We start from the raw sequence: 24,092 nt of genomic DNA, 5'->3' as shown, positions 1-24,092 counted from the left end.
AAAAGTGACAAATTGTTAATTTTTAATGGTTTTACTATTGAAGGAATATAAAGGTACTGTTTTATATCACAATCCTTGAGCGTTTGTGAGTCATTCTTCTGCATCCACATTTCAGTGTCCACTATAAGCTCCTGTTTGCGACTTACCTTTCATATGTTAAGACATAGAATATAAAATACACACTGAGTCCATATTTCAGTTCTTTGCACTATAAGACAGGAAACCTTGATGAAGGTCCCAGACCGAAACTTCAATATTAAATCTTGTAGAAGGTAACGTGTGTACAGGGATATTTCTTTTTAATGTGACCTAGGAAACACACACACGTCAATAGTGCAAGTAAAGATTTATTTGCTACATATTTACATTCCTTCCGTGTCCAATGGATTGTATGATGCATATTTGAACTGAAGCATTAGAAATGACAACTTACTCTGCACACAGTAAACATTCATTTAGAGCTTATAGTTTCCTCACTCTCTTCCTCCAGCTGTGTGTGGATGTGTTTGATGTGTGTACATGTGACGTGTGTGTTTGTACATTTGATGTGTTTGATGTGTGTGTGTGTGTGTGTGTGTGTGTGTTATGCCAGGCAGTTATTTTTTGCAGTAGTAACGTTTGTATGGATGTGTATAGTGAATTGGGCTCTCATGTCAGACAGGGACAGTGGTTAATTTTCATTACTGAGGTCGTCCCCTGTTGGTGGCGTGGAGCATTCGCAGCAGCATATCCCCCGCTGAAGCACCCATGAGGGGTTCCTTCTGCTCTTCGGCAGGCCAATGTTTACTATCTCCAAGGCAGTCTGGGTCCATCGTACAGCCCTCTGCAGAAATATGAAACAACTTAATCACACATAATCCCAAACAGATTTATACAACATGAAAAGGCCCCAGTGATTTGGAGTTCTAGCCTGGAGTGTGTGTAGCCTGGAGTGTGTCACCAACCAGTGTATGAGACAATGGCGGGCTACGTAAGGGGGGAAACAGTAAGCTGTTTTGCTAAAGAAGTGATGCTTTTACCTATGTGTGGTAGGAAGAGGTAGGGCTAAATGTGACCACACAGTGTGGCGCAGGGGAAGCTGGTGGAGGTAGACATCGGAGGCTCATTGTAACGCACGGAGTTGAGTAGGGAATTGTAGCAGACACGGTACTGGTACTATTGGTACCATTCCGTTCTATGTATAACAATGAGCTTGTCCTCCGATTTCTACCTCCACCAGCCTCTCCTGGTGTGGGGGGCAGTAAGTAAGTAAGTAACACTTCAACTAGACACTTTTTGTGTCCAATAAGCAGACAGACGATTGCTATAAAACAGACACGTAGGAGAGGATATGATCTTACCTGAGTCACAGCAGACCCCCGGCGCTGCGCAGCGTCCCTCCTCAGACCCGCACACTCTTCCTCCAGCCTCGCAGGGAGAGGGCAAGTAGTTCTCCGTCACGCAGTTGGCTGCCTCTGGGGAGCCCACGGAGCATCCCATGTCCTCCCCACAGCAGATGTTGGGGCCAAAGCAGCGGCCCCTGTCCCCGTGGCCACACGACATGCACTGAAAAACGGAGCGGTCATTGTTAAACACCACTAAATGATTAAAGCGCAACTCACTTCTCCTCTTTTACTCGCTTTTACGCACGCTCGGACATGGCGCATTGGGAAAATAACTCCGTACAACACCGGAATTGAAGATTACCCTATTAAGTTCCGTTAATTAGCATAAATAGCATAACGAAATAAAGAACATCGATTCTGCTTTGAGACCAAATCATAAAGCAAAATCCATTGGAGGTAGCCAAAAGAAACCTATGCGCAGTGGATGTCTCTTACTGTCGAAACTGTACCTAAGTATTTTCAGGCAGGGGATAAACTCTTGAAAACCTACCTGTCGTGCGACGGAGTCTGGGAAGGAGCGCTTCCCGCCTCTTGGACAGTTCTGGATGTAGCATGCGGAGGACAGCGCGAGGAGCCCCATGACGCACAGCAGTGGAAGTGTGGAATCTGGCATGTTGTTCGATCTAAGGTGCGTCGTCCGATAGGTAGGGTACTATACTGCTAGACTCTCTCAACCGACTCGGTTTTCATTCGACTGTCTGTGAAGAAGTTTCCGTTATTTATAGGAGTCGCCAAACACTGATGCCGCTTATGCTCCGCTCCTACGTCATTACACCCCTTTGCCTCCACCGCCTCGATGTCCAACCTGATATCATCCGATGACTCACCTGTCCACATCACTCTCTGTCCCAATGGATTAAAAATGACGGACAATTGTCACTGCCCTTGTCATAAAGTCAGATAGCAGGCTAGTCTATTTAATCAAGTTCATTTTCACACAATCCCCTTTCTCCCAAAACATGCAGTAGCCTATAACACATTTCATATTCAGTGAGTTTATGAAATAGCTTCATATCTGATGGAGTCTCAGTGCCAGTAGGCCCTGGTTAGTGCCATCAGGGATATAGGCCTATTGTGTGAACTGTTTCAAGACTAGAGGGAAATCTGCTCAGTAAAATTGCGGTAATGTTGTGGTAATGCATTCAAGTAATCAGACATCTAAACAAGGCTCAGATTGGGTTTGGAGGAGGAGAAGAACAATAAGACTAAAAATGGCGGAAGAGTGGAGGCCAAGTGAGTTCATTTATCTCAAAACTGCTTCCGGCTGCGATGGCATTTCCTGGAATGAGGAGCGGTATTAAACATCATTGCTCATTCCATTCCAAGCCTTTCAATGAGCCTGTCCTCCAAATTCTACCTCCACCAGCCTCCCCTGCTATATATAGGCCTCATATATCTATGAAAGAATTACTTTTAGGGGAAAACACTGAAGGTCATTCATGTCAAATCATTTTCCTGGGACCCCCAGAGACAGCTATGGAACCTCAGACTAGAATGGAGAGATGACATTTGACATTGTCTCTCTGTATTTGGGCTCTACAGTAGCCTATACTTCAAGTTCTTGTCTGTGAAGAAATGTCCAGGTTGCCTGTCCATTAGAAAAGTGTGTGACAGTGGAGGCTAGTGGAGGTAGAAATCCGAGGACGGGCTCATTGTGCTTAAAGGAATGAGGAATGGTATCAAACCTGTGTGTCCGTTCCATGTATTGCAATGAGCCCATCCTCCGAATTTCTACCTCCACCAGCCTCCCCTCGTGTGTGACGTGCATATTTGACATGCTATGATACAATGGGAGTCTAACATCCATATAACACAACCCACTTGTCATTTACTGTCAGCTAAATAACTTGTCCCCTTCAATTAGGAAATGAAAACACCCAGAATGCAGGCTGCAGGGGTCTCCGGTATGCCCGTGTTCAGATCCATATGAGATAATATGAGTGGAAAAGGTCTATCTACTTGTGACAGGTTGTTGGCCCCAGGATCGCTTCGAAGATGGCATGTCAAGGAAGAAGAGAAGACATGGAGACAGAGAGAAAGAGAGAGAAATGAGCGAGAGATACAGACACAGACAGACAGACTGACACAGAGAGAGAGAGACAGAGAGAGAGAGAGAGAGAGAGAGACAGAGAGAGAGAGAGAGAGAGAGAGAGAGAGAGAGCATCTTAAAAAAGAGTCAGGAGCTGCATCAGAAACATTCCATTTTGTTTATGGCAACATGAGAGAGAGTATCTATCAGTCCTTTACAGCGAAGCCAGCGCAAATATCACTTGAATATGTATGAGTGTTACCTCTAAACCAGCCCATCTGTATGCCAGGCAGCCACCATGATGGGGCTGCAGGAAAGAAGTCACGGGGAGCCATGAAGACAGATCTAAAAGAACAATATCCACCCCGACCTCATACCTGCATCACAATGATGTGATGTCACAAACGCCACAGACAGTACAGACAGTAACAGGTCAGTTGATCACCCCATGAGATTAGAAGAGAACCAGTCAATGACTCATAATATCTATATCACAGTATATTGACATACAATGTATTGTATTATATAAGAACACAAGGACATTATCTTTAGGAGACACAAACTTGTCTGACGATTGACTGGAAGGTAGAAGGTGATTGATAGAGAAACTACAATTTGATATGTATCCATTTGATAATAGAACCCGTCCGTTATATATATGAGAATATCAGAAAATACCTTGATATTCGATATCCAAGTCAAATCTGACAGTTAGAGACCTAAAATGATGGACAAAATGTCTTGGCCGGGGGGGGGAGACAGGTTAGCTTAACAATACATGAATTTTGAACACAACAAATGTAAATGCATTCAAAAGATGTTGTTCTTTAGGAATAAATCACAATTAGAAATTCAGATTGAGCTTTTCTAAATGAGTGTTAATTCTCATATCATAACAGGTTGTGTGGTTGTGTGTTGGACCGGTGTGCGAATAGTAAGATCTCATTAGGAGGCTAGTTACCACTATTAGCCAGAGGAGAAATAACAAACGCGTCAATAAAGACAAGACCAGGGGTCAGACTCCAACGCAGCGGTGTACGAGTGTGTGTGTGTGTGTGTGTGTGTGTGTGTGTGTGTGTGTGTGTGTTAGTGTCTCTCAAGTCTGTGTGTGTGTGTTAGTGTCTCTCAAGTCTGTGTGTGTGTGTGTGTGTGTGTGTGTGTGTGTGTGTGTGTGTGTGTGCTTTTCATGTGAGAGCTTTTCATGTGAGAGCTTGTTGACCTAGAGTTTGTTTTCAACAAAAAAGGACAGGCAAGAACCACCTCGCCTTCTTCCAACTGCAGCTGTTTTCTGAGAGAAGAACGCTGTGTTCGTCAGAGCCACAACCAAGGTTAGAGCTCCGATTGATGAGGAACGCATTGGATGAAGCGCAACAGTTATAGGCAGGTATATTGTATATTAGGTAGTTATATAAACTACTGACACACACTATCTATCTTCACACTATCTAAGTCCCTACAATGCAAATGATCACTCTCTAAATCTGCGATAGTTGATAGCTGTTCCATAACACCGAATGGGGTTTAGAAACTTGAGCACATACGTAGCTGGAAACTTTCGCGAACAAAGTGTTATATAACTCCCTCCGCATCCTTCAGACTCAAAGGCTGTCATGACACACTCCTTCTCGTCAGCGTTACAATCCACTTAGCCGGACCAGCGGCCTCTGGCGCGTTGTGCCGCACGTCCTCGGTCGGGGGGGGGGGGAAGGACAGAGGAAACAGCAGTTCAGAAATCTGGAGATAATTGAATAAATGTAACTGTATTTCCTTCATGTTGACGGCAAGGATTCAAATTCACTGCCAGTCACGCATATTAGGTAATTTTAGAGGTAGAAGCTAGACCAGAGGGGTAGAGGATATCCATGTTGCATTTGTAATGACTGGAGTACTCAGGCAAAGGACTCAAATGCACAACTCAGAGACAAAAACTTGAATCCAATAGAATAGTCTTTACTTTCCAAAAGGTTCGGTACACAGGTAGGCAATTCAAAAAGGCAGGCAGATAATCCGATAAAGGGAAGGCAAAAAGGCAAAGTCAAAAACACACTCAGAGCTAAAAAAAAACACAAAAAAAAAAACAGGAATACTTATCATAAGGAAATGCTGGGACATGAAGGTACAAAGATGAACTGGCACAGAGATGGGAGAACACACAGACTAAATACACAGGGAAGGTTGATGAGGAACAGGTGAAACCAATGAACCAAAGACAAACATAAACTAAGGAACAGAGCAAGATGTTACAGTACCCGCCCCCCCCCCCCCCCCCCCCCCCAGGTACGGCACCTGACGTCCCTTGCAGGTCAGGATGGGCTTGGTGGAAATCCCGGAAGAGACCTGGATCCACAATGTTGTTGGTGGAGACCCAGAATCTCTCATCAGGACCATACCCCTCCCAGTCCACCAGGTACTGCCGTCCACAACCCACTAAACGATGTTTAACCATGTACCCCGGCCCTCCATCAATGAACCGGGGGGGGGGGGGGGGGCCTGGAGGCGGAAACCAGGGGGGCTTCACTGGCTTGACCCTGGCCACATGGAAGGTGGTGTGCACCGTTAGGGATCTGGGGAGTTGAAGTCGCACAGCCACAGGGTTAATAACCTTGGACACTGGGAAAGGACCCACAAACCGGGGAGCCAGTTTGCGGGATTCAACATGCAGGGGGGAAAGCCAGACCTTCTACCCAGGCCACTAGGTGGGGGCGCTCATTCGCCAGCGGTCTGCCATCAGTTTGTACCGGGCTGAGGTCCTGAGGAACACCTGCCGGGCCCGGCTCCAGGTGCGGCGACACTGGCGAATGAGCGCCTGAGCAGATGGGACGCTGACCTCCGCCTCCAGGTCAGGGAACAATGGGGGCTGATAACCATAGGCACACCGGAAGGAGGATAGACCAGAAGATCTGACAGCCCACTCACCCCCAGGCAGATAGAGGTGAGTAGAGGTGATAGTAACAGGAAACAATAAATGAATAACATGAAACAAAGACAAACATAAACTAAAGAACAGAGCGAGACGTTACAGTATTTATGAATGAGTTATTTTAATGTATAGTATGATTTACCACTTATACGGGTACCTGTAAGTTCAGTAATAATGATTTCCTATGGAAATAGACACCAGTCTCTAGTACATAGGTGCCACAGTTTACATGGCAGTTATTACAAATGGACAATTCAACTTTACATTGAACAATTTGTCAGTGCATAATATGCACATTTCCCCTGAGCCAGTCGCCAAATCTCAGCCAGAGATTCAGTATAGGCTCCAAAGGCCACGCATGCACACACACACACGCACGCACGCACGCACGCACGCACGCACACTTGCTCCCCTGTCAGCTGTGCCTTCGAGGAGCACATTATTCTTCTGTGAGAATGCGGCTTCAGTGGGAAGAAGGTAAGGTGGTTCAGAAAGTCAGTACAATCACAGGGTTGGAAGAAGATCTGGCCATGATGGCTGACGACTCTTGTCCCTGATACGCATCCTATTCTGTTCTTCTCTCTAGCCTCTATTGTTCCTCTTTGACCTTTGACCCTTGACCCTTAGCCAAGGTATGGGGCTTCACCATATTTCTAAGACTGATTGACATCATCAGTGAATACAAGGTTGTACGGAACTCACGGTATAGAACATGTCACCCCATTGAAGGAAAATGACATCTGAACGCCCACTGGATGATTCGGTTGGATCAAGCGTTAGGCTCAATGTAGTTTTTTGATGAATTATGATTGTAATAACAAACAAATGAAATTGTGTTTCTATATCGGAAAAATCTATGAGACCGTGTCTATTGTGTAATTCTCAGAATAGAGAGTAGAACAGTCTGCATTTCTTTATTAAAATAATTCCTTTCATTGTTCTCCACATGCTTACGATCCATGTCATCCTAAACTTCCCCATTGCAATCGTTCAAAGTTTGGTTGAATGGATCAAATACAGACAATGGAGACTTAGTATATACTTGTTACATATACAACAGAGACTTAGAGGTTTTTGTGTGAACACAGAAGGCTTATTTCTGCCTGGATGCCACATATTAAAGGAACAAATTATACAAACTAAAAGCAGAGAAAGGTATGTGCTTAAAAAGTATGTAAGAAGCACAAATTATTAATACTGTTTTCGTCATGCTTAAGGACACTTGCAGAAAGGACACAGAGAGATGGAATTGAATTCAACAGTAATGTAATTGATTCAAGGGGGAAAAGAACACAAAATACAGGCACACGCACGCACACGCACACACACACACACACACACACACACACACACACACACACACACACGTCACACACTCCATGAAGGATACACACACACACACACGCACACACACACACACACATCACACACACACACGTCACACACTCCATGAAGGATACACACACACACACGCACACACACACGCACACGCACACACACACACACACGTCACACACTCCATGAAGGATACACACACACACACACACACACACACACACACTCGTGCACATCCTTCAGACTCACAGGCTGTCATGACACACACACTCACAGATAGGACATTCAAAGATCGGACAGTGAGGTCACTGAGACATGAGCATCACAACTTCACCTCCAAGGACGGTTCTGACTCACTCCTTCCCTCCCTCTCACTTTCTCTCTCTCCCTCTCTATCTTTCCCTCCGTCTCTCTCTCTCTTTCTCAGGTCTGAAAAGGAAGGGCACAGAATCACAGACTGGTGAAGGGTGGATAGGGAGAGTCATAGCAGCGGAAGGCTCGCAGACAAGGGTCCAGGGAGAAAGTCACGCTAACTAGACTCTAGAGACAGGTGCTCCCTGGGACCCGGGAGGTCAGACAATCCTCACAAAGTGACATTACAAGTCATCAGCTGAGGAGGTGGTGAAGTTCTACACGGCCAACCCAGGTTTTCCTGTAGGCCTTCTGCTCCACAATGCCCCAAACAAGTGCTCAGAAATCATCATAACCGCTTTTAAACGTTCACCCTTCATTTCATACGAGGCAGGCATACTGGGTCTGGCCTTAGGAGTCACAGCCTGCCTGCCTGCTGCTCCAGGGGCACAAAAGCTCCTGTGAAGAGGTCAAAGTTCACAAGGTCATGATGCTTTGGTACGTTTGTTAACTCTGTTCAACTGCGGAACCTTGGTTGTGCTTTACAGGGGATGTCACATGACAAAATGGAACCATTGAAAAGCTTGGCTTGGTCTTCATATTAGTGGTTAACATATCAATTCGATCTGGATCTGGATGCCTCTACATGGAAAATGTGTAATTATCGCTGGGTAGCAATAGGTTAATTCAAGTGGACGGTGATGTAAAGCTCTGTTGTCAGCTGACCTTGTAGGGTGAAGTGCAGTTATGTTATTGTCCAGCGAGGGGAAAAAAACATGACAGTCCTTCAAATACGTCACTCATTCAGGGGAGTAAGTAGTCCTTTGTAAGATCTGACAGATTTCCACATTGAATCTATTTCTAAATTGAATTAGCTCTCTGGCCCCATCTCATTCGTCATGAAACGAAGAACCGTGTATGAAAAATCGTAATCAAATTAGCATCGCCATTTCCTGATTCTTAAGACTTTGCTGAAGACAAAAGAGGTCCACAATGCACTTGTATCTCTATCTTGTTTCTGTCTTTTGTGGTAACCAATGTTGTCAGTGTAAGTGAGACTGTTGTTCTCAATAACACATTTCATCCCTGAGGTTAAAAGAGGTGAATCAATTTGGGCTCATCGTGTTGTCTCTCACCCGTTTGTGTTCTTATTGTCTGAGCTCTGCTTCCCATTATCTCGCATGGGCGCGCGCGCACGCACGCACACACACACACACGTACATTCTCTCTCTCTCACACGCACGCACGCAGACTCTCTACTGTATTTCTTGTGAATGTGATTAATAGATGACTCTTGACAAACACACACACACACAAGTACATTCTCTCTCTCTCACACGCACGCATGCTGTATTTCTCTCTACTGTATTTCTTGTGAATGTGATTAATAGATGACTCTTGACAAACACACACACACACACACACACCTCTTAATAACCCAATTCTGGAGACCGAACATCTTTACGTTCAATTGCACTGTAAGAAGCAGATATCAGTGAGAACAAGCTGAAGGCATGCCGTACCACTGATATGTTAATTTCAATGTATTTCCTTGATCAACAAAAGGGCATGAGACATTCAACTGAAGATGGTTCTGGGAATTCCTGATAAACATTAACATATCAGAGACAAGTGCCTCAAACTTGTGTTCCCACTCAATAACATGGAGACAATATCTCATATAATGAAATGAAACATTGAGAACGTGTTGTGTAGACAAAGGCGTGGGTGATACGGTTGGAAATGTACAGTACAGGTATCATGATGTATTCAGACTCAACATTTAGAAATTGTAATATCCTATCACCCTCCCCTAGACAGATGTATTCACTGACACACACACACACAGCCACAGACAGACAGACAGACAGACAGACAGACACACACACACACACACACACACACACACACACAGCCACAGACAGACAGACACAGACAGAGACACACAACAAAAGGTGAACACTTGAAGGCGTTCTCATGACACCATTTTTATTGGAGCACCTGGGAGACGGCAAACACATCAACAGCAGGACGGCGACGTGCAGCGTCACGTACGTTCACAAGGCATTCGTTACTACGTTTGACTGACAGCACAGAATCACATGGGCACAGACGGCTTCTTTAATAAAGCAGTGACACAGGACGGGGTGTGATGCACACCGTGGTCTGAGCATGGCGTTGCGGCGGTCAAAGGCACGAGGTGCAGCTGAGGTGATTGTGACCAATCGAGTTGCTGGATCTAACCGTCGTATAATGAACTGTATGTCCATCAGTGAACCGTCACTGAACCACTGTCTGGCGAGAGTGGCCACGCAAACAGTCCCACGTTATCAAACGCTACGTGACCGCACATTGCAACACGGGCGTATCGTAAGAATAGTGCAGTCAAAACTCAGAATGCTGAAATCACGTCTGTCTGGTTGTTCCACGTGTTGAGGTCAGACACCACGATGAAGGTCTGTTGAATCAAACATTGGTTTGACGCAGTAAACATTATTGCGGGGCAATAGGAATCATGTGGAGCCACAGTGTGTGTGAGAATCTTCTCTCTAAACATCGTGCGGTCATCAACTCATCTCACTCTGAAAACTTAGCTACAGGTCATTACACAGGACGTGATGCAACAATCATGCATCATCATCCACAGAAACAGCACACTGTGGCCCTGTCTCCAAACAAGCCCTCGGCCCCCTCACCCTTAACATGTGCGTAGGTTAGCGATCGTACAACCATATCTACTACCGCCTTGCTTATCCAATCCTCTCCGATCCACACAAGTGTTGAGTGATTATGGGATTTTTTTTTTTTTTTTTTTTTTTTTTTTATAAATACATCCTCTAACCTTTTTTTTCCACAGTTTTTCACAGATAATGATGAACACTAGTCAATTTTTATCACGGTGGGATCAAGTTTGACAGCCAAATAATCCTAGTTATTATATCGGTTTTGCAGCGCTGACCGTTTGTTCGGGTGTCTCCAAGTGACCTTCCAGATTACTAGTGTATTGTAATAAATAATTGCCATGGTAATCATTATTACTGCATGTGTAGAACACAGAGAGAAGCATTCAGAGGCGGCACCATAGCAACTAAGCATTATTTGACTGAACATTCCAAAAAGTCTGTTGAGTTGGTTGGGCATGTCTGTTCTACTCACTCTATTTCTATGGTTACAGGGTTATTCTTGGATGAGGACACACTCCCACAAACACACACACTCGCAGCACACATGGTATGCCAAAACTGGATTTCATAGGTCAGTCGTGGCTGTAGATCTTGCAGTGCAGGTAGGCCAGTTTCTCAGCCTTAGTCCGTCGGAGCAGAGGGAACCACTCCCAGTGAGGCAGCTCCACCACCGTGTACCCGGCCAGCTCCAGCTGCCTCCTCTTCAGGGCGTGGAGCCCCATCAGCTGCTGGGAGCGGTAGCAGTACTGGTTCCTATTGGTCACCTGGACGGCCAGGCGGACCCTGCCTTTACGAGGCCCTTGAGGGGGACGGCTGGGGGGCATGCCTCGTTTGGTGAGGGCACCAAGGAGCCCGTCGGTCAGGTCCACCCCCACACTGAAAAGCCCCCCTCCGTCGTCCGGCTCTGTCCTGCGGAGGGGGGGCCGGGGGGGGGCTGGGGTGGAGGGCCGGGGGTGGGATGCGGGGGTCTTTCTGCTGTTGGTGAGTTGGGCCAGCAGGTCCTCCGTGAGGGTGACCCCAGTATTGCCCTTCTCCCATCCCCGAGGAGAGGAGGCCGAGGAGGAGGAGGAGAAGGAAGTGACCTGCTCCGTACAGGAAGTGAGGTCGCCCGGCGTTGAGGTCACGGGCAGCGGCTGTCCTTTAGGGTCCAGATGTACTTCCAGGTCGATGGAGCGCGTGTGTGGGAGGACCATGTGCTTGCGTACAAACTCCTCCCCGCCCAGGAGGTCCGCCAGCATCCCCTCGGCCTCCACCACCTCGGCCTTCTGACACACGTCCTTCTGGGCGTAGCTCCACAGCATCTCCCTCACCTCCTCCGTCAGCTTGGCGCTCAGCCGGGGGCCTGTGTACTGAGGCAGCTCCAGACCCGCCGTCCCGTCCAGCGTAAACAGATCCTTCTTCAGTTCCAGCTGTCTGGACCTGGTGGCTAGGCTCACAAACTCCGGGCTCAGGGCTAATGCCAACAGGTCCTCTGGGAGCTTACAGACGAAGGCTAGGCCCAGCAGCCCGGTGAGGAGGTGTTCAGGGTAATGCTGGAACTCAGCCTCCCTCTGCCTGAGGGCGTCTGTGAGGCTGGTGTAGAAAGCCGGGCATTGACTGGGCAGGACGCCCAGCGACCCGAACGCCCACAGCAGCTTCCCAGAGTCCTTGCTCCGGCAGCGGGGCGCCAGCGCCGGCAGCCTCTCCGCCACGGCCAGGAGCACGCGGTCGTCTCGGTGATGCAGCGCTGAGCACGCCAACGCCACGTGCATCAGGCCCTGGACGCCCATGGCGGGGGTGCGGAGCGGCACCTCCCGGGACAGGACCTCCAGCCAGGCCCGGTGGTCCAGGTGGCTGAAGCGGAGCAGCTTGAGGACGTTGACCAGGGAGAAGTCGCTCATCTCCTCCACCAGGGAGTGGGCCCGGTCCACCAGGCGGCTGACCCCCCCCTGGGAGATGGCCGTCTGGGACTTGAACAGGCCCAGGCACACGGCCCCCACCTCCTCAGGCTGCAGTGCGTCCAGGTGGCGGGTCAGGAGGTGTTCTAGAGGGGAGACCAGGTCTGAGGGGCAACGCCGCCCCTCCCCCATCACATACAGCAGCTGGACCAGCTCAGCAGGACCCACCTGGGGAGGAGGCAGGGAGAGAGGGCGGGAGGGAGGGAGGGAGAGATTTTATCAATGGCAGCAAGAGGCTAAATTGCATTAGAATAGAAAAGCTTCATTTTTTCAAGTTGGTATGTCAATCTGTTTAATATTCAAGTCATTTAGCAGACGCCTTTTTTCTTTTTTTTTAGGGGGGCAGTCCTACTCTCCTACGCGGTAAGAGACTTTTTTTAGTAAGTAAAACACAGAGGTTGTGTTTCAATGGCTATGATGGCTATGGCTATGGCTGTGATGCAGCTGCACGCGAAACGGTGATAGTTCTGAGACTGTATGCATCATGGATTGACCAGAAATACACACGAAAATACATTTCGGGTAAACTTCAAAACAACAATCGCCAGTCCAACCATCATCGCAGGTGTTTGGAACCATACCTGTGCGAGGTGCAGGCTGGTGCTGGTGTAGAGGTGGTCCAGGTACTGAGGCACCGCCCTCCCCAGACACCTCCACAGGTCGGCAGCCAAAAGGAGCTGGCGGAGGCTCATCTCCCCGGCCCTGCGGCTCAGCTCAGCCTCGTACAGACCCAGCATGCTGTGAGTGGAGGGCAGGCCCAGCCACACAAACGACCGCACAATCTGGAAACCCAAAATCCCATCTTCAGCATTTAGCGATTATTTAGCGATATAGCCATTCAGTGCATTCGTTGTCTCTGTACTTGTACTCTGCACAATGACAATAAAGTTGAATCTAATCTAATCTAAAAATTCATCCAGGTCTCTCTTGCTAAAGACACCATCCTCGCGTTACCACACTCCATCCTTTTCCCTGAAGTGTACACTTGTCCACTCCCCTATAAAAGATTGAAAAGCATAGGATTGGTGTTTTGCACGGGCTCTTACACTGATCCAATGCTTTCAAATCTGTGGAGCGGAGTGGACAAGTGTACTGTAGACTTCAGGAAAAAAAGACGGAGAATTGGGACGCAGAGTTCCTCTCAATGAGACTGACCTGGATGAATAAAGGTTAAATAAAACCACTCTACAGTAAGTGATACAGCTACAGTTCATTACCTCCAGCAGCTGCGGGTGGGTGAAGTAGCGCAGGTTCTCTACAGAGTAGCGTAGCAGCATGACGAAGCGCGTGTCGCCCCTCACTAAGGGAGTCTGGTCCTGGTGGAGGTGGCCGAGCTCCCTCAGGATCTGGGTCACGTCTGACGGCTCCATGCTGCCCTTCATCACCGACACCTTGTGGAGCAGAAGGAAGGCCTCTTTCGATTGGATGGGGAGGGGACGCTGGGAGAGGTCTATGGTCATGGAGGCGTACTCGGGTCGGCACCTCTGGAAGGCACGGGGGTCGCTTCGGACGTCCGGGGGGAGGGGTTGGGAGTGGACGAGGGGTGGGGGACACGCGGCCTTGCCACCCCCAGGGCCCTTGTTAAAGGCCAGGTCTAAGAGAGTGTTCTTGGTGCTGGAGAGACGGCGGGAGGAGCTCACACTGTAGGGGTTACCCTGCTGTCTGAAGGGAGGGGTGAGGATGGAGGGCCGACTCCTGTCCTCCTCATCCTCCATCGCCGTCCTGCTCTGGGAGGATCCAGGGTTGCGCTGGGGCCGACGGGGCCGGTGGTAGGCCGAGGGGTTGTAGTGCAGCGTGTAGCCCCCAGAGAGGGATCCCTCTTGGGGGGAAAGGACCACATCTCTCCCTTCCTCCTCATCAGCCTCAGGTTCTGGTTCTCCCTGGGCCTTGTGGAGATGCTGGGCTCTGAAGAAGTCCCGACGCAGGGCTGGGGGGAGGTGGCGGAACCGGGCCACCTGCCGACACAGAGCCCTGGCAGACATTCAACCCAGAGGCTGGAAGGCAGAGAGGACACATGCAGCGGAGGATGAATTATTAGTCAGTAGCATTGGGGATATAGGGATACATGTCGGCCATCATGACATGACTTATATATATTCACAATTACCGATATCTGAATCCTGACTATATATTTTAGTGGCAAAGAGGGGCAGGTCCCTGTGACAGGCGACATGTGCAATTTGCAAACACTATTCGTCGAGTTAGCATAAGTAGCTAGAATGAATGAATTTGCGTTATTATTGTATTCATTATTATTCTAAAATATGCTATTGTGGAAAGGAGGGTAACTCACCGTTAATAGCTATATATTCCACTGATAGTGACAGGTCTTATGACATTTTAGAAACATGCTTGTCGGTATGTGTGCCAGGGTCCTGGTAAGGTCGCTCTGCTAGATGTCTGACCTATGGCGGCAGTGCAGCATACAAACCTTGCGCTGGCGAAAGCAAACGCGAAAGTCGAAGTAAACTGTAAAATCAATTTTAAAGGTAGATGGCGTGACAGGTTTATAAATGTTAGATGTATTCTGTAAAAATAAATCCAGAATAATCTGACGGTTACCCAAGTGTGCTCCCATTTCACACCCTTAAATGGGTAGTACAAAATCACATATTTGATTTAGTACTTGTACTGCGCCTTACCTTGTGCATTGTTGTTATTTTATTTGTACGTCTATGTTATAGTAACACTGCACTGTTGAGAGGAAGCTTACCAAGTAAGCACTTCATTGTACATGTTCATATTTACAACCTGTATCCTGTGCTTATGACCAATACATTTTGACTTGGCTTGAGAGGGAGATGGAGAGGCTTGGAGAGAAAGAGAGAGAGTTAGAGAAAGAAAAAGAAAAAGAGATGGAGGTATACACCCTGAAAGGGCAAAAAAGAGCTCTTGGAGATTATTCAATGATTTGATCACGTCTTTATTAATTAAATTCATATTAGCTAAGATATGTTTTCTTCAAGCCATTTTCAGTAACACAAAATAAGAAATAATACAAAAAGAAACTTGGTAGCATTTTGTCCTTTCAGACATTACAAAGGTTGAAACAACAATAAAAAGAAACTAGCAGACAATGATATTCGAACGTTTGCTTTAATTGTACTTTACCATGTAGTAGATCAAAATTAAAAAGATTTATATGTATATATTTATATATTTATATTGATATAGTTTAAAAAATAAAAGCGGAAATGTCTGTCTCATTAATTCACAATAATCCTCTTAAAGTATTCACACGCAATAGCTTGATATATTTGAATATATATGTACACATAATAAATAACAATTATATTTACATCCAAGTACACTGCCTCTCTGTCTCTACCAAGAACACAGCAGGACACAACAGAAGTACATAGCAGCAAATTTCGCCCCAAAGAGAGAGGGTATGTGGGCCTTTCATCCCTCGCCCTACCTCTCCTTCTTTTCCCTCTTTTCTTTTACACCAACAACATCTCTTTCTTTTACATTCATTCTTTTCTTTCTTCATGTCTTCTAAACCTCCTTCTAAATCTCCTAAATTGCCCAGACCCATGAAAAAATATATGTCAACATATACTGTACACACTATAATATTTAGAATTGTTTGATATATTGTAAAATGTCCCATATAGCCAAATATATTCTAGGTTTCTATAATAAAGGAAGTATATATTGACATATACGTCGTCATTTTCAAACAACGGTGGGTCCTGCTCAAACAAGTCCACCAGTCCACACCAGTCCACCAGTCCACACAAAACTCCATTATCTCAAAGAATCATTCCTAAAATGCATTTATACTCTTCCTATAAAGCCTGAATCTCAACGTCATCTAACAATCAACCATCTCCGTTGGCTCAGCTGCATCCTGTTACTAGTTGTTTTAATGGACATCCAGCGCAGCAGCTTCATTGACCAACCGTTATGTACAGTAAATAACCATCATTATCAAATCACTAACACCTTTTCTCCGCTTTAAGAAATATCAATAGAGACCAAAAGCATCTAGAACGTCAACAAATTACAAGCTGCTTTTAGCTGTTGCCTACGTAGTTTTTGAAAACAAAGAAGAAAAATTGCAAAAGTCGTATTTTTTTTGCTGATACTTCATCTGGGATTGAGAGCCATTTTGTGTCCGTTGTGCGCCACCTGGTGGCAGTCCTCAGTCACCGCAGCTACTGACAGCACAGAGGAACCAACTCACTGCATCACTGGAGATGGAGGAAACAAAGGCTTCTGAAACCTACATGTACAATTCTGCTGTCAATCATTCCCAACTGCAGTAAATATCAAAGCTTTTCAGAGCTCCGATTGGTTTACATGGCTGATCCCATCATGAAATCCAGCCTCTTTAGGGGTTCAGAAGCCCCCTTTCTCCATCTCAACCAAGCAAGCCTCCCAGCCCTCCCCTTCACAACCACTGTCTGTTACAATGATACAAACACACTCCCCCTGGAAAAAAAAAATTAATAATAATAATAATCACATCTCTTAAAAGTACCTCTAACCTTTTGGTTCAGTCTCCTTGGTGATTTGATGTTGTGTGTTCGTCGAGCACCAATAAAGCCTCAGGGGGTGATAGACGCAGTGGCTGTTAGTCTGTATCTCCCCCTGTTTACCTGAATCAGTTATCTTGACCTCCCTCCTGATGTTAAACCATATGAATCACACTGGAAGAACTGGCCCTGGGTCAGTCGGTAAGGGCCTAACATTACCCACACCTGCCCAATGTACCTCCAGTCATGCCACTGCCTCTTAACAGTCATGACTGTGATCTGACACATGTACTCGTCACAGCAGTGGTATACAATCCTCAAGCTCCTCCTATGTGTAAAACGACTTTAACTCTTTAACTGTCGTTAAGCTGTAGTTTATTCCAGGCTGGTTTCCTCTGCCCAGACTAAGCCTACTCGGAGACAACAAAAAAATCTTTCCGTTTTTATTGAAAGTGCAATTTAGTCCTGTTGCTTGACTTAATCTGTGTCCTTCAAACCAGCCTATGACTCCTTACCACCGTAATACTGAGAGCGAAAGGTTGTCAGTAAAGCTTCCCTCCTCACCCCAAATGATATTGAAATGTCCGCTGACGTTGTGAGCAGATCAACAAAACATGTTCAAGCAAATATGCATACACGGGAAGGGCTTAAAGACAAGCTTTGAAAACCACAGCTCCAAACAAACCTTCCCTTCCCTTTTACCAACTCCCCCCCCCCCCCCCCCCCCCCCGCCCACCCACCCAAACCCCCCTCGCCCCCCATGGTCCTCCACGCCTCTCTCTCCGCCGTCCCATAGTGCAGTGCGTCCTAGGACCGCCCTAGAGTAGCGATAGCAAAGTATAACGGTTTAGAACAGTACTGAACAAGTGCTATTGATACAGGTGCTATGTGGTAAGGTTATAGAATTGTAGAGTCTTGTATTCAGCTGAACGGAACTGAACTGTAGTGTGGTGCTCTGGAGGGCCACAGATCTAGAACACGTACGGTCGATTCTAGATCTCCGTGGACTCTATCCTCTCCAGGCGGGTGGGGACGGGCCAGAGGGGGGCCAGCTGGTGGAGGGAGGGGGGCATCTTGTCCTCGGAGGTGAGGGATGGGGAGAGGGACAGGGAGAGGGAGGGTAAGGGAGTGGCGGGGGCGGGCAGGGGGATGGGGGCCAGGAGGGGGGGAGGCGAGGTGGGGGAGGGGGTGGTGTTGGTGGAGGGGACCTTGGCCCCCAGCTGGCCCACGCGGAGCTCCAGGGCCTGGTTTTTCTGGAGCGTCTCCACGTAGCTGAGCTGCAGCTGGGCCTGGTACTTGAGCACACGCTCCTTCTCGTCCATCCAGACGTGGCGCTCCTTCTTGAAGGTGAGGGCCTGCCGCTCGCGCTGCTGACGCTCCAGACGCAGCTCGCCTTGGAGGCGCTCCAACTGCCTGCGCAAGTCCCCAGACTCCTCCCAATGAGCCCCCTGGTGGAGGTGGGCCTCCTGGCGCTGCTGATGGGCCTCCTGGCGCTGTTGATGAACCTCCTGACGGAGGTGGGCCTCCTGGCGCTGGTGGGCTTCTTGGCGCTGGACTTTAGCCTCATCGCTCTGCAGGCTCAGCATGGCGTCCGGTGGAGGTACAGGGGGTGGAGGCAGTGCCGGGTAAGAGAAGGTGGAGACCTCGGGTGGGCTGTGTGGGGAGGGAAGCCCCCCTCTGGTCCTGGATGCTCCCCTGCTCCCTCCTCCACCTCCACCACTGGCCTCCATGGCCCCACCACCACCTCCAGCCCCAGCCCCAGCCCCAGCCGCAGCACTGGCGCTGAGCTCTCCCAGGGCCCTCTTCAGCCCCACCACCTCCAGCTCAAACACGCCCAGCTTGTCCCGGAGCAGGGACACCTGAGGAGAGAGCAAAGGCAGAGTGTCAGTCAATAGCTGTTCACATTGTGTGTGGGTGTGGGTGTGGGTGTGGGTGTGGTGTGGGTGTGGGTGTGGGTGTGGGTGTGGTGTGGGTGTGGGTGTGGGTGTGGGTGTGGGTGTGGTGTGGGTGTGGGTGTGGGTGTGGTGTGGGTGTGGGTGTGGGTGTGGGTGTGGGTGTGGGTGTGGTGTGGGTGTGGGTGTGGGTGTGGGAGTGGGTGTGGTGTGGGTGTGGGTGTGGGTGTGGGTGTGGGTGTGGGTGTGGGAGTGGGTGTGGGTGTGGGTGAATACGTGCATGTGTGCAAGAGAAAGAGGAGAGAGGGAATGGTGATAAGGCATCATTCACACAGTGCAGTATAGTATCATGTGCGTGAATCCCTTCCATTTGAATGTGTGTATGCCAACACGCCTCCCTCCTTCCCTCCTTCCCTCCTTCCTCCTTCCCTCCTTCCCTCCTTCCCTCCTTCCCTCCTTCCCCCCTCTACCTCAGTCAGAGTCCTCTGCAGCTCTCCCTCACAGTGCTCCAGCTCCAGGCTCTTGGTGCTGTAGGAGTCCTTGAGGCCCAGCATGGTCTCCTCTCTCTCCCTGAGCTGGGCGTTGAGCTCCTTGAGCTGGCCCCGCAGGGCCACCATCTCCCCCCCGCGCTGGGTCACCTCCGCCTGGCTCTCCCTCAGCTGCTGCTTCAGCAGGGAGATCTCCCCCACCTTCTGACACACCTAGGGATGGGATGGGAGGGGGGGGGGGAGTCATTGTACTGTGGTTACCGCCCTACCGCCCCTACCGTTTGTAGTCAAACCCCTCCTCTTAACCCACACTAACACACACACACACACACACACACACACACACCCACCACCCCCACCCAGCCACCCATCACACACACCTCGACACACGCAAACACCTATCCCCACACCCACACACACACACACACCCACCCTCAGACCCCCCCCCCCCACACACACACACACACAAACACCCACCCCCACACACACACACACACAAACACACACACACACACACACACACACACCCACCCACACCCACACCCATACCCACACCCAGACCAACACAAACACCCACTCCCACACCCACCCACACACACAAACACCCACCCCCACACCCACACCCACACCCACAAACACCCACACCCACACCCACACCCACACCCACCCCCACACCCACACACACAAACATCCACCCCCACCCCCACCCACACCCACACCCACACCCACACCCACCCACACACACAAACACAAACACCCACACCCACACCCACACCCACACCCACACCCTGTATCTCACCTCCCACTTGGTCTCTTCCAGGCGTGGCAGGATGTCGGCCTGCTCCTTCCTGTAGTCCAGGCACTTCCTCTCTAGCTCCTCCCTCTGGGCGAGCAGAGCCGCCATCTCCTCCTGCAGACGCCGCTTGTCCTGCGACAGACGCGTGATCTGGGACTGCAAGGCACCCTGGGAGCGCTGGGCACGCCGCGTGACCTGTAGAGAGCCAGAGTTACTAGAATGGATAGACACACACACACACACACACACAGGCGCACACACACAGGCGCACACACACAGGCGCACACACACACACACACACACAGGCACGCACACACGCATGCACACTCGCACGCACATGCATGCAGTCACGCACGCACACACGCACACGCACATGCACACACACACACACACACACACACACACACACACACACACACACACACACACACTTTTGTGTTTTTCCCAAGGGAAGGGAACTTCGGTTGTAGTTGCCAGCAAAGAAATTACCAAAAACAGTCAACAGACAACACCTTGTTTATAGACAATAACCATTCCATCATTCCATTCCATTGCATTACAATGAGGCCCGTCCTCTGATTTCTACCTCCACCAGCCTCCCCCTGGTCTCTACGTAACTATGGTTACCTGCTGCAGGCGCGAGGCGTAGTTCTGCCGGAGCTCGTCCATCTGGCGTTCCCAGACGCGCTGCTTCTCCTCAAACACCTGGACGATGGCCGCCTCACTCTGGTCCAGGTTGCGACGCATGTGGAGGACCTGGGAGAGCGGGGAGGGGAGGGGATGATGATGGGGGGGAGGGGATGATGATGACGACGACAGGTGTGATCAATATCATGTCAACATAAGAAATCCAAACAAAAAAACATATAATATAAAATAATAATAAGAAACATTTTTTTTAAAAAGTAATTCTTCCTTCTTCTAGCATTGTGACTGCCTATGGCCCCTGGTCCTACCATAGATTAATTTTTCTTATGATGACTGATGGATAGATGATTCACTTACTTAAACAAATGTATTTGTTGTAAGTCACTTTGGATAAAGGCGTCTGCTAAATGCCATAAATGTAATGTATATATATTGTATTGTGAGTTTCCTCATCTCTCCACTAGATTCCACAGGTGATGTGGGGCAACTGCTGAGCATTCTGGCACAAAATGGCCGCCTCCCATCACCAAGGTGTGTATGTGTGCAGATCACTGCCCAACCACTCACCTCTCTTGCACTCCCCCTTCTCCGTCCTCCCCCTCCCCCCTCATCTCCCCCCCCCCCCTACCCCCACCCCCCCTCCTCTCCTCTCCTCTCCCCCCACTCCTCACCTCCTGCTCTCTCTCCCACAGCCGGTCCTCCAGGTCCTGTATGACGTCATCGGAGGAAGGGGAGGGGCGTAGCGGTGCGGGGGCGTCATTTAGGTGGCTCAACCTCTGATAGGACGAGGAGCTCTTCCCGGAGGAGGAGTGGCCGCTGTCTGAGGCGCTCAGTCCGTTCTGGTAGCCACACACCCCTCCCCCTCCCCCGCCTCCCCCCACACCCCCACCACCACCGCCGGGCTTGTCCAGTTTGTCCAGCGCTCCCGTGGTGCCCAGCCGGTTGATGTGGCTGGTGGAGGCGCTGAGGGGGCCCAGGACTGGCGGGGGGCCGTAGCCTGAGCTGGAGCCAGCATACGTGGGCAGGCTGGTCAGAGAGTTCCTCCCAGAGTCAGACAGGCAGCCCTGGCCTCCTCCTCTGCTGCCTCCCACTCCTCCTCCACCACCCCCCCTGGTGCCACCTCCACCCCTGCCTCCTGGGCTGTCTGTGTCTCTGAGGGGGCCTGGCATCCCAGGACCCCCGCCTCCACCCCCTCCTCCAGCATTGCGGCCCCCACCTCCCCCTGCTCCAGTCTGGGGGGGGCACACTAGGTTCTGCATGGAGTGGAAGCTCTTGGGCACCACAGGTTTGAAGGCTGAGGGACGGACCAGGCCATCGTTGGGCTGGATGGGGGGGGAGAGGAAGGACGGTGTTTATGGTGAAACATAAAGACAGAATTCAACAACTCACATTATTTCACAGTCCGGTTTACATTTAGGTATTTTGACACATATGAAATGAGATATGAATTAATCTTGGATTACATTTCCTTAATTCAATGATGCACACACACACGCGCACGCACTCACACACACACACACACACGGACACGCACACGCATATACATTCATACACACACACACACACCCGCATGCACATACATTCATACACATTATACTGTACTGTGTGAACAATGCTTCATCTCCTTTCGCTCTCTCTCTCTCTCTCTCTCTCTCTCTCTCTCTCTTTCACACGCGCACATACACACACACACACACACACACACACACAGACCTGTACGGGCTCCAGTTTGCCAGAGATGGGTAGGATGTTGGGTGGGTTGTTATGGTTGTCCTCCTTGTACTGAGACAGAGGCTGACCGCTGTTTTTATCATTGTTCACAGTCACCACGTTGTTGCCGCAAATGTCCAAACTCACCGGCCCTCTCGGAACCTCTCTCCCATCTCTCCCATCTCTCCCATCACGTCCCTCACGTCCCTCACGTCCCTCTCGCCCGTCTCGCCCGTCTCTGACCTCCCGCCGACCCCCTCCGTTAAGAAACACCGCGTTGGACACCTGCCTCTCGCCGTTGCCCCCTGTCGTCCGGTTGCCGTTGGAGACCCCCCTGTTGCCGTTGGAGAGCCCCCTGTTGCCGTTGTCGCGGGCGACGGCCCTCTCTCTCTTGCCGCCCTCGGAGAGCGAGGGCGGCGGGCGGTCGGCGCTGTAGTAAGCGGAGGCGTTCTCCGCCTCGAAGCTGCGCTCGTCCACGATGGTCCCTTTGGCCTGGGTGAGGGGGGGCTGGGGGGGCCGCTCGGAGCTGAAGCTCCTGTCCTCCAGACCCCTCCCCCGGTGGGAGGACGTGGCGTTGGAGGAAGAGGAGGAGGAGGAAGAGGAGGGGGGGGGGCGGGGGGGCGCGAGGCAGGCTGTTCTGCGTGGTACGGGTGCCGACGCTCCGCATGGCGATCTCCTGTTGCTGACCTGAGGAGGAGGTTACCCCGCTGGCCACGATGCCCATTCCCCGGGGGCGGCCCCCCTCACACAGCCCACCGCGCTCCACACACCACATGGAGGACAGGAGGGCAGTACCGACCGACACACACTGGAGGAGAGAGAGAGAGAGGGGGGGGGGGTTAATATACAGCACACACACACACACACACACACACACACACACACACACTACAGGACAGAGAGAGAGAAAGGAGAGTTCATGTTAGATATGAAGTACAATATGTGAGTTCTGCATGAAGCAGATGCATTGATGCATTGAATTGCTGAAATCGATTGTAGACGGATTTTGGTGGCGCCAGCCTTGATTTAAATGTGTATACCTGCAGTGCGTTCGGAAAGTATTCAGACCCCTTCACTTTTTCCACATTTTGTTAAGTTACAGCCTTATTCTAAAATGGATTAAATTCAATTTTTTTCTCATCAATCTACAAACAATACCCCATAATGACAACGCCAAAACAGGTTTTTAGAAATGTTTGCTAATTTATTAAAAATAAAAAACTTTTCCATATTCAGCATCTTTGGCAGCGATTACAGCCTCAAGTCTTCTTGGGTATGACTCTACAAGCTTGGCACACCTGTATTTGGGGAGTTTCTCCCATTCTTCTCTGCAGATCCTCTCAAGCTCTGTCAGGTTGGATGGGGAGCATCTGTGCACAGCTGTTTTCCGGTCTCTCCAGAGATGTTCGATTGGGTTCAAGTCCGGGTTCAGGCTG

At 49.6% G+C, this 24,092-nt stretch overlaps 3 protein-coding genes across 3 annotated transcripts; all 3 read right to left on the bottom strand.

Moving 5' to 3' along the window:
• Nucleotides 1-680: 680 nt before the first annotated feature.
• LOC310805263 (vasotocin-neurophysin VT 1-like) lies at nt 681-1,998 on the bottom strand (the record flags this gene model as incomplete). Its single annotated transcript, XM_083670860.1, has 3 exons — nt 681-823; nt 1,341-1,545; nt 1,876-1,998. The coding sequence occupies 3 exons, from the start codon at nt 1,996-1,998 to the stop codon at nt 681-683; spliced, it is 471 nt and encodes a 156-aa protein (XP_083526986.1).
• Nucleotides 1,999-10,808: 8,810 nt separating this feature from the next.
• fastkd5 (FAST kinase domains 5) lies at nt 10,809-15,046 on the bottom strand. Its single transcript, XM_083669574.1, has 4 exons — nt 14,935-15,046; nt 13,859-14,635; nt 13,223-13,423; nt 10,809-12,809 (listed from the first exon to the last, which is right to left on the bottom strand). Exons 2-4 carry the CDS (start codon nt 14,621-14,623, stop codon nt 11,277-11,279), a joined length of 2,499 nt encoding a protein of 832 aa, XP_083525700.1. The 5' UTR covers nt 14,624-14,635; nt 14,935-15,046; the 3' UTR covers nt 10,809-11,276.
• A 2,847-nt stretch (nt 15,047-17,893) lies between these two features.
• LOC310804275 (leucine zipper putative tumor suppressor 3-like) lies at nt 17,894-23,323 on the bottom strand (the record flags this gene model as incomplete). Its single annotated transcript, XM_083669435.1, is given in 7 exon segments — nt 17,894-18,981; nt 19,485-19,715; nt 20,302-20,493; nt 20,926-21,054; nt 21,618-22,268; nt 22,660-23,268; nt 23,270-23,323. Coding segments are annotated over 7 exon segments (2,733 nt in total). The 3' UTR covers nt 17,894-18,114.
• Between the last annotated feature and the right edge of the window lie 769 nt (nt 23,324-24,092).

The sequence above is a fragment of the Argentina silus genome (genome assembly GCF_951799395.1).
Source record: "Argentina silus genome assembly, chromosome: 5".
NCBI classification, from domain to species: domain Eukaryota; kingdom Metazoa; phylum Chordata; class Actinopteri; order Argentiniformes; family Argentinidae; genus Argentina; species Argentina silus.
The sequence above is the reverse complement of the archived record's forward strand: the minus strand, read 5'-3'. Positions and strand labels throughout refer to the sequence as shown.